At 43.0% G+C, this 10717-nt stretch overlaps 1 protein-coding gene across 4 annotated transcripts in view; it reads right to left on the reverse strand.

The window, feature by feature from the left end:
• EPG5 (ectopic P-granules autophagy protein 5 homolog) overlaps positions 1-10717 on the reverse strand; it is a 99697-nt gene that overhangs the window by 64081 nt on the left and 24899 nt on the right. For 2 of the 4 annotated variants that reach the window (XM_019518108.1, XM_019518110.1), the window contains 6 exons: positions 9136-9291; positions 8617-8774; positions 4738-4892; positions 3147-3287; positions 2636-2800; positions 1134-1253 (listed from right to left, as the gene is read on the reverse strand). In XM_019518108.1, coding sequence (XP_019373653.1) covers positions 1134-1253; positions 2636-2800; positions 3147-3287; positions 4738-4892; positions 8617-8774; positions 9136-9291 — 895 coding nt within the window. Of the gene's footprint in view, positions 1-1133; positions 1257-2635; positions 2801-3146; positions 3288-4737; positions 4893-8616; positions 8775-9135; positions 9292-10717 lie in introns of all 4 variants that reach the window. The other 2 variants (XM_019518106.1, XM_019518109.1) reach the window with 1 other exon arrangement.

Raw genomic sequence — 10717 nt, forward strand, 5'->3', positions numbered from 1 at the left:
TTATTATGGCAGGTGACTGCCACAGGCTTTGTGTGCACGCAAATAGCTAGATAATCACCTAGCTGGGGTTGTTTGACCCCAGCATTCTTTCCTGCCCATGGCAGGGGGTTGGACGTGATGATCTGCTCAGGTCCCTTCCGACCTAACCAACTATGAAAATTTCATCCCAAACATTCAATTCCTTTCACAAATTTTGTTCCTGAAAAAAAATGGACCTACTCTGGAGAAGAATCAGGAATGTAGCTAAAACAAGTGTTTGTGGGATCTCTGCCCCATTTGGTACAGATATTAGAAAGTATATAAAGAAAACAAGCCATCAGGCTGCAGAAAAGAGGCCCCATGGGTAAGGTGGGTTGAATGTCTTCCTCTTCTTCCAACCCCACTGCCCACAATACCTGGATTCTATCTCTGCCGTTTAAAAAAGTGTTCCTACGTGATTGGAGTCCAGCGTGATTTGCATCTGTGCTGCGTGCTCCCAGCCATAACTAAAGTCAATGGGAGCTACAATCTGAACTCAAATCACTAGACAGTGCTAAGATAGGGATCTCTCTCTGACCTGAAACCTCTCTGTGCCTCAGATAGGAGATAGCGTCTTCCCAGCTCACAAAGTTGATTAATCAGTTTAATAAATATGTGTGAAGAGCTCAGACACAGTAATGATGAGAACCATGGAAAAGTCCATAGGGAAAATCATTCTATCTTCAGAATGACATGAATACTGGGCAGTGAAGAAGAACTTGAGCCTCAGACTGAACAGTGAGAGGACACCAAAATATTAAATAGTCACTGGCTGGTTGTTTGCTATCCAATTCTGTGCATCCACTAATCCACAGGCCTTTGGAAAAATTAATTAGACTGAATCATAATATATTATGTACAAAGGAACCAGATTAAGGTTGCGTGGAAAATCTTGATTCTGCCATTCCTAATTATTGTTTGACATTTTAACATAAACAACCTTCTCTCGTTGTTGTATTAGTGTATTAAATATCCTTTATGTTTCACAACATAGCCATAATTACAGCATGGAGGTTGTTTAATGAAAGATTTTCAGGATGGGACTCTTGAAGGTTCATCTAGCACTCTCAGCAGGAACAGAAAAAACAGTCACTGCAATCAGAAAAGAGAAGTACCTGTTTTATGCTTTCAGAAAGCAATCCACCATATGGCTTCTGAGGGAGGTACTTCTGATATGCTTCCAGGACCATTAATGCAACTTCAGCATGGACAGCAGAATCCAAATGAAGAGTATCCTGTTGAGGTAAAGTTTGATTAATTTTTTTAAATAAAAAAAGGCTTTTGAATTTGCACCCTAATTCTATTTGCATTGTAACCAAATAACCAGTGATGCTGCATAATAGAAATAAACATCAAATCTGTATAGAAAAAAAAATAATGAAAAAAAAATTGAATTTAGATAAGCCAAAGGCCTGGTCAGCAGGAGAAGCTTTTGGCCACTCACTGAAGGACAATGCTCAAGGGACAGGGCTCTGGGGCTGGGAACCCTATCCTGGGTCAGTGATCTCCCTATAGTCATCATGAGATATTAATTCACTTCTTAATTTGCCAGCTCTAATCCTCAATGAGTACAACTGTTTCAAAATTAAATGTTTGTAAAATAGATCAAACCACAATTCCAATGACTAGTTTCTAGTTTCCCCAGAACAAGTAAAGGACTCCAACCACATCATAATATAACAAAGGCCTCCCTTAGATCGGCTCCATTTCCAGGCTCTCCACCTAGAATTCACCAGCTTCTCCATCTTCCCCCTAGAAAAGTAAGCTATGCACTGTGCACCTAAACATGTGGGTGCAGGCAAACCCAGGACAGAAGTTGTCATAGCTGACTGGCCAAAAGGAACCACTGTGATCACCACTGTGACTCCCCATCTAATAAACACAGGCTATAAGACTGCCCAGAATAAATCTTTGTTTGGACTAAAGCATCCCTTTTCTGAAAAGTGTCTAATCTCAATTCATAAACTGCCAATGATGGAGGCAAATCCATCGTAACCTCTAGTGAGTTGTTGGAAAACTAGGACTGGCAAGACAAGACAATTGACTAGTTAAATACTGTCAGTTGACCAGTTAATTAACAGCACATTTTTAACTAGTCAAAAATCTTAGAAATTTTACAGAAAAAAACCCTACATTTTTTGTGGTTTTGACAGAAATACAATTTTTTGACACATTTCTTAATAGAAAACTAGTGGGGGGTGTTTCTGTGTATTACTCTGACCTATTGGCAATTAAAAAAAATGTGACTGATACTTGACCAGTCAACTGACTGAACTTGATTTGGCCAGCCAAATACCCAACCCTGTGGCAAATGCCCTGTACCCTGCCTCCTCCTGTTTAGGAGTGAGCTCCCTACTCAGCACTTGAGCTCATCTCAACTGTGGCAGTACATGGGGGAAGAAAGGTCTTCCCTCAGACTGGATGATCAAATGATGATGGGAAGCCTGTAGTCTCATGCCCTTAAATGCATACAGACCAACACAAGACAATGCCAAGGAATCAGACATCTTGTGCAACTACAGTCCACTCTTTCTGAAATTCAGGATAAATTGAAGTACTGAGCATCACTTTTTCTCTGGTTTGACTGCATGACAGGCCTTTCGTTTTTAATACATACATGCTCACCAAATCCCCAGTTCAGCCCTTCCAGGATAATACAGGCTAGTTTATTCTCCACAGCAGTCAGGTTATAATTTAATAGCCAGTCACGAATCAGTGCTACTTCGGATGAAGAAGGCTTCCACAAATACAATGGCAGCTCTTTAAACAAGTATAAGGAAACCTTTGGGAGAAAAACAAATGCACGTATACTTTGACTCAAATGTTACAGAGACTTCCATTTATTGATGAGAAAGCTCTCAGCGTTATGCAAGACACAACAGTAAAAATAAGGCTAAAAAGGACAGACCGTTTCCCAACACCAATCCCAACATCCCTCATTCCCCCCAGTATATTCACTAAGCACACTTGCTAGCAGTCACAGCACTGTTGTTATCTACTTCCACCACTTTGTAAAGCCCTCCAAACCAAATTCTGATACATATACACCAACAGAAAACAAGAACACAGCATTCAATTTAATTTAAGGTCTAAGAACTGGCTGCTTTAAATGAAAGATCAGCTCTTACCATCCCAACTTTCTCAATGGTCTCTCTCACTCGATCCAAAAGTACAGAAATAATCTGAGTATGGACACCTGCAATTGCTCCCAAGAGTTCGCGGCCAACTTTTGAAAATGCTTCTCTTGTATAAAGGCTGACATAAGATACCTGAGGAAGTGAGAACATGGAAAACACTCACTGAGATTAACCTTCACTGGCATTGCAGTAAAAGGTCTGCTGGAGAATACAAAAAGGAACACTTTTTTTTTTCTGCTGATTCCAGATACTCATGTCCATAAACTGCAAACCCTGAGAGAGTTAACTGATTATTCTGTCACACTGTGAAAAGATGACGGACCGCTGTGCCAAAGCCACATGGAACCTCCCAAAGCTCAGACAACTAAAAGGGAGTGGACATGCATAGAAAAAAAAAAAACCTCTGGAGAGCGACGGCTAGAAAACAGTATTTAGAGGTTTGCTTTTGGAAACTGGCTTATACGTAAAGTTGATATGCGTTAAAATATGGTCCAGGGCAACAGCAAGGGTTAACTGATTTCTAAAAAGCCTGTCTGTGACAAAGTTTCCTCAAGGCCCTCTGTGTCTGCTACAGATGAGAAGAGAGCAGATACTGACACTGGGAAATCAAAGACGTGTTCCACACTGTTCTGTAACATGAAATAAAGTGGTACCCGGTCAGTGCCCAACTGCAGGGCCCTTGAGATTTCCAGTTTTGGGGAACAGACCAAATTAGGATGACACCAGTAAAGCCCAAATTAGGATCTGTGCATGTGATGGGTTTGTGAAACAGGAATACTCTGACAGAACAAAATGTGGACCGTATGACGACCACAGAACAACCAATAAGCGATGGCCAGAAATGAAGAGTCCTCAGAAGGGGAGAAGAATACAAAAGGAGGGATTTCAGAGCAACGAAGGCTCCCTGAGAGGGGAACCTGAGGGCCTCATGGACAAAGGGCATACCACCAGCCCTTCTCACCCACCCTACTGGGGGAGGTAGGCCTTGGCCTCTGACCTCCAGGGTGCTGACATCTGACATTGGAAAGAAAACCTCTGGGTGAAGCTTGTGTACCTTGACTCTGGTGACAGCTCTAGGACTGGTAGATATAGAATTATTTGCATTATTCCTATCTGCTATCACTGTGCATCAATAATATTTGCCTATTACTGAATGAAGAGGACGTGGTCGGTCTGAGGGTTTGGGTCCGCCCAGAACAAGGCATCTGGGTCATAAATCCAGTGCCAACAGTGCTGGAGTGCCATGCTTGCTCTGTTCTGATGCACTACAAGCCAATTACAAGGAAGGGCTGGCGGGTTAAGGACTGAGAAAAGGGAAGAACTGCTTTCCCACATTCTGACTTAATTCATTCCAACTTGGCCTAGAGCTGTACTGTTCATTTGCAGCAAAACATCCAAGATGTTTTAATTCAGTCCTAGAGCATTCAACAAGTAAGCCAGATAATGAAAACAGCTTACTGAAAGTATGTAGTATAAAATCATAAACCACCCGATGAGGCAACATTGTCCCTAAACTTTCCATTGGAATTAACAATGGGAATCTACTCAATACCTTGTGGAACCAACCCCTAACACTGCTCACCTCATATATCTCCAGAACAATGACTCTGACAAAGTCCTCATCCAGATCAGCCCGTTTTGTTTGTGCCATCTGAGCAAATGTAGTGAACAGATAAATATCTTCTGAGCAGTTTACTGATATAAGAGACTTCTGAAAACTCTCAAGATGTTCTGGATCTACAGATCACATGGAGGGAACACAGTTCAATATAAATAGAATATTTAATCACTTCAATTAACAATATGTTTTAGGTTGCCTAATTGAAAGAACTTTCCAACTGCGAGAGTAGTTAAGCACTGGAACAGATTACCATCTGTGGAAATTTTAAAACACAGGTTAGACAACCATTTGACTGCAACAGTTTGACAAGGCTTACTTGAGCAAGCGGGTGGGCTAGATTAGCCTCCCGAGTTCCTTCCCAGCTGTTCTTCTATTTTTATTTTCCCTACACAGTCCAATACTAAGCAAAGCAGTATAGCAACACAGGAAGTGTAATCATGGAACAGATGGTCCTCTCCCCAAAAATGGACAGTACCAACTATTTTGGAGAGTGGAATGACCTGCCCACAACAAAGGGTTGTTCCTAACTCCAGCAAATAGTGGCTGCTAAATACTCTGCAGCATAAGGCTTCAGATCCTTCCTAGATTTGCCTTTACATTTAACCTGCAGATTTGTCCATACATTTACATTCTGAATATTGATAATACATTTATTTTTAAAGATCTTATCATGCTCTTGGCCTCAATATTGTGGCAGCAAGTTCCATGGGTTGACTCCAATCAATATGCAGGGGAAAAAATATCTTCTTTCAGTCTTAAATGCTTATCTATTGGTCCAAGGAAGAGAAAAGCTGAAGATGGCCAAACAAAGCAGCCAGGTTTTGAGCAAGTTCTGCTAATTCCATGTACTGTGATCTTAACCAGAAATTTGGCTAGAGACGTCATAGATTCATAGATGCTAGGGTCAGGAGGGACCTCAACAGATTCATAGACATTCGGGCTGGAAGGGACCTCGGAGGATCATCGAGTCCAGCACCCTGCCCCAGGGGCAGGAAGTCAGCAGGGATCACAGGATCCCAGCAAAACAAACATCCACATGTCTCTTGAAGGCATTCAAAGTGGGTGCCTGAACCACCTCTGGTGGCAGTCTATTCCAAACCTCGGGGTCTCGGACAGTAAAGAAGTTCTTATAGTTTCATAGTTGGTAGGGTCGGAAGGGACCTGAGCAAATCATCAAGTCCGACCCCCTGCTATGGCAGGAAAGAGTACTGGGGTCAAACGACCCCAGCAAGGTGTTCATCCAGCCTCCTCTTAAAGACCCCCAGGGTAGGAGCCAGCACCACTTCTCTTGGAAGTTGGTTCCAGATCCTAGCCGCCCTGACCGTGAAGTAGCGCCTCCTGATGTCTAGCCTGAATCTACCCTCTGCCAGCTTGTGACCATTATTCCTGGTCACCCCTGGTAGTGCTTGGGGGAACAGGGACTCCACCAATGCCTGCTGGTCCCCCCTGACTAGTTTGTAACAGGCCACTAGATCCCCCCTCAGCCTTCTCTTGTGGAGGCTGAACGGGTTCAGGTCTCATAGCTTCTCCTTGTAGGGCCTGCCCTTCTGACCCCTGATCATGCGGGTGGCCCTCCTCTGGACCCTCTCCATGTTGTCCACATCCCTCCTGAAGCACGGCACCCAGAACTGGACACAGTACTCCAGCTGCAGCCTGACCAGTGTCACATAGAAGGGGAGGATCACCTCCTTGGACCTGCTCAAGATGCATCTGTCGATGCATGACAAGGTACAGTTGGCCTTCCTGACTGTGTCCCCACACTGCTGGCCCATGTTTTGGCATCAACGATGACTCCAAGATCCTTTTCTGCCTCTGCACTCCGATCCCCTGCCTAGGCAGGAAAGAGTGCTGGGGTCAGATGACACCAGCCAGATGCCTATCCAGCCTCCTCTTAAAGACCCCCAAGGTAAGGGAGAGCACCACCTCCCTTGGAAGCCCATTCCAAATTTTGGCCACCCTTACCGTCATTCTACACTGACTGCAAACTTGGAGCAAATCTAGTCCCAAGACCAAGTTGTGTCCAAAGATCATGTTACCAAGCAGGGAGGCTCCGTTTCATCCATCCAGACTCAACATAACAAAAATGATTAAGCCTTGCACAAAACTGAAGAGAACACCATTCTCTTGACTTGGCCTTTTCATTGTTTTTGTTGATCTTGAGCCCAGTCTTTATGGCAATTTCTACAAGCACTGGCATTCTCTTTTTTACTAAAGTATAAACTCGTAAATCTGGATACCAAAAATCCGGGATTATCAAAAATCCAGCACTTCCCCCGACGCTCTGGGACTGGCTGCCACTCCCCCTCACCCCCATCGTCCCACATGCAGAGACGGAAGCTTGTCAAGCAGTGGCTGTGATCTTAGAGTCCACACTATTACTTCCATACCTGCCCCTCAGATGGCAAAAAATTTGCCAGCAGCCAAGATGCTACTACTTCCATGCAGTGCAAACTGGAAAGGAAAGCTGACACAGATTTTAGGAATCTACTCATTCTACCTCTGCAACTAGCCCTGAGAGCAAACACCTTGATGCAAAAGGATAACAGCCCCTTTTTCATTAGTTTCTCTTTCTGACAGATGCTGAAGCACCTTGCAAACTGAAAGGCTTCAGGCAAGAATGCTGGCTTCTTTCATTCCTCCCATAAATCAACTCCTCTGTTGATAAAACACTATTAGTGCTCCCACGAAGATCTAGGCAGAACAAATGTCAAGGAGACTCAAAGAAATGGCAAGAAAAGCAGGGAAAAAAGAAAAAGTGAATGGTGGAATCAGACTGGAAGGACAGCATCTATAACAGCCAGAATGAGGCACTAAAATGTTAATGAAAAAAATACTGAGGCCAAGAACTAAGCGAGTTAAAAAAAAAAAGACTGGACATTTATGCAGATAATAAGAACAGGCAAAATAAGAATAGGTACTGTTCACAGAAATTCTGGGAGGGATTCACAATGGCATTCTTTAGGACTAAGATCAGGGGGAGGACATATTATTTTGTATCTGCCTACTGCTCTAACACCTTCCTCCAAAGCAGCCAGTGTTGGCTAACGTTGCAAACAGACAGCTGAATTAGAGGGACAGTTTGGATGCAAGATGGCAATCACTATTAAAATGAAGACTTTGGTTGAGAAGCTGTGCACTCAACCTACCTCTCATGAAGTTTCCTTGCACATTCTAATACTTATGACCACGTTTTCTCCCTCTGCCATAAATGAGGAGGCAGAGAACAATTATTTTCATATGATTTCTAAATGAACAAGTAGAATAATGATACTGCTCTAAGTAAGCCCAGATGAAGAGAAGAGTCCTGTGTTTGGCTCCAAGGATGTAAAGGCAAGCAATCAAATTAGATAAATAAGATTAATTGGCATCAGTGAACAATTTAATCATAAGAACATTTTGCCAGAGAGGAGATGGGAGGATGGCAAATCTCCATCCTACCATAAACTCACCCACAGCCCTGGGGGCTAGAAACATGAATCCCACTTTTTAGTTCACTATTCTTCACAGGCTTGCACAATACTGAACCTGTTTTCTTTTGTTTTTTAAATGATCACATTATTAGCATTCTCCTACTTCAGCATGCCACACTCAGCGGCAGCATTATACATCCGTCTGGTTTGAATGAGACATTATGATAACCGTTGTCAAGCAAACTGCACGAAGAGAGAGCATAGCCACTTTCTTTCATATAGTTTAACATGCAGCATTCACATGGACATACACAGAGACTCTCTCCCTTGCTCTTTGGAAGACATGCACATAGACACTGGAAGGTGGGATACAATTAAGAAAGGATGCAGAATAGAACCAAGTGTACTCCCAGGGTTTCACAATTCATACCTTTGAGTTTCTCTTTGCAGTCAGCAAGCTGCGCAGTGGCACAGAGCTGTTCTAGGTGCTCACTTTTTGCGCAATGCATGATGAAGAACAGCTTCCAAAGCATATTGCTTGATAATGTTCCATAAGGCATCTCAGACATGAACAGCCAGACTCCCAACCTGATGGATTTGAAGTCAGGTTGAAATAACTTGCATAGTGATAAAACCCCAATGCCTGAAAAGACGTTATAGGCCCAGATCATTTCCTCTAGCTTAGGTGCCAACACCTCAATTGGGAGAGAAGGTGCTGCCATTCTGTCTCCATTAACAGAAAAATAGTAAACACTATCAATATAGTCAATCACAACTGCAGATCAAAGGCGTCCACTGGGATTCTCCAGTCTGGAGGATCCAAACAGTTTATTAGGCCTCACCTCCCATCACAACTTCATACCTCTTTCCCCTCCCCACCGACCTCCAACCCCTTTTCTGAAGGAGTTTAAGTGACAATTCTCAACATGCTACACTTTGGAGTTCCTACCTTTTTGCCTTCAGTACATGTAGAACAGCCCTAAGAAACAGCTCATCAAATTCCAGTTGCAGCTTCTCCACTGTGTATGGATGCATTATTGATCCATATTGCTTATTGCAGCTGATGTATTGGGCCCAATGGTCACTCACATAACAAAGTGTCATCCTGTACAATAAGGGTTGAGAGAAAAGAATTAAATAAAGTCAGTGTACTGTAATGCCGCTGCAATGCATAAATAGTAACTTTATAATGACAAGAGGGACAAATCCAACCTCCTGTTCTCTGTTTTCTGAGTCTTGAACAAAAATATCTTACACTACTAACAGTTCAAGCCTTTCCTTCTTCAGAGAGTCTTACAGCTCAAATTCCTTGGTGTTGCAGGTAAGACGTCATTTTACTACACAAAACTGGTTAACACACAAAGGCTTGTGTCAAATATGAATTCCCCCCTTCATGGGGAAGTGCCAGTAAGTGAGGAAAAGTCCCTGTGGGCACATGTGTGCATTTCTTCCAACTATGCTTTTGAGCACTGCCAATAAGCGGGACCCACCCACTTGTTCCTGTTCTGTACACACTAACGGCTGAAAAATACATGAGATGTAGCTACTGTTATAGCAGCACAGTAATAAATACAGAAATTGCAATAAGACTGAAAGCACCACTGAGAGAGCAACAACTGTGGCCACCTTCATTTTTTTTAATGGGTTGCCACACACCTACAGCTAGTAAGCCATTCTCCCTTAGCATGGTCAGAGGCAGAGTAGAAATGATTCCTAACTTTAATAACACAACATCATCAAACTGCTTAACAGAATATAAAGACAAAGCAAGATGCAGCATTTGTCCCAAGATTACTATCTCAATCCAATGCTAAACCACACAATCCAACTACAGTGCATAGAGTGAACTAGAAGAATTGTAAAACTAAGATATAGAGAGCATTTGGCTTTCAGTTATGTTCGCTGACTGCAATAATGTACAGTCTTTCACATGGTTCAATGAATTAGATCTACAAGAGCTCTACACTGCAGCAGAAAATATGAAGACTAAAAGGCATGATTAACAGACATGATCAAAATAAATTCTACCATAATAATGGAATTTGCCAATTAAAATGGACACAGTCTGATTTCAATGGCTATTAAAAAGAGCTGGGTTCTGATGGAGACCTGCCTGGCTCCCACCAGCTTGCTTGTATAGCTTCTCTATAGCCTTGGTTTCCAGGTTCTGTGGATCCCCACCACCTTAAAAATCAGAGGGTTCATAGATTTCATAGACATTAGGCCTGGAAGGGACCTTGGAAGATCATCGAGTCCAGCCCCATCCCTCAAAGGGCAGGAAGTCAGCTGGAGTCATAGGATCCCAGCAAGATAAGCATCCAATTTACTCTTGAAGGTGTTCAATGTAGGTGCTTGAACCACCTCCGATGGCAGGCTGTTCCAGACCTTGGGGGCTTGGACAGTAAAGAAATTCTTCCTTATGTCCAGCCTGAAACGGTCTTATAGTAGTTTATGACCATTCGACCTCCTCACCCCTTGGGGCACTCTGGTGAACAAACGTTCCCCCAGATCCTGGTGGTCACCCCTGATAA

The sequence above is a fragment of the Gavialis gangeticus genome, unplaced genomic scaffold, assembly GCF_001723915.1.
Source record: "Gavialis gangeticus isolate Ggan-Ray unplaced genomic scaffold, GavGan_comp1, whole genome shotgun sequence".
NCBI classification, from domain to species: domain Eukaryota; kingdom Metazoa; phylum Chordata; order Crocodylia; family Gavialidae; genus Gavialis; species Gavialis gangeticus.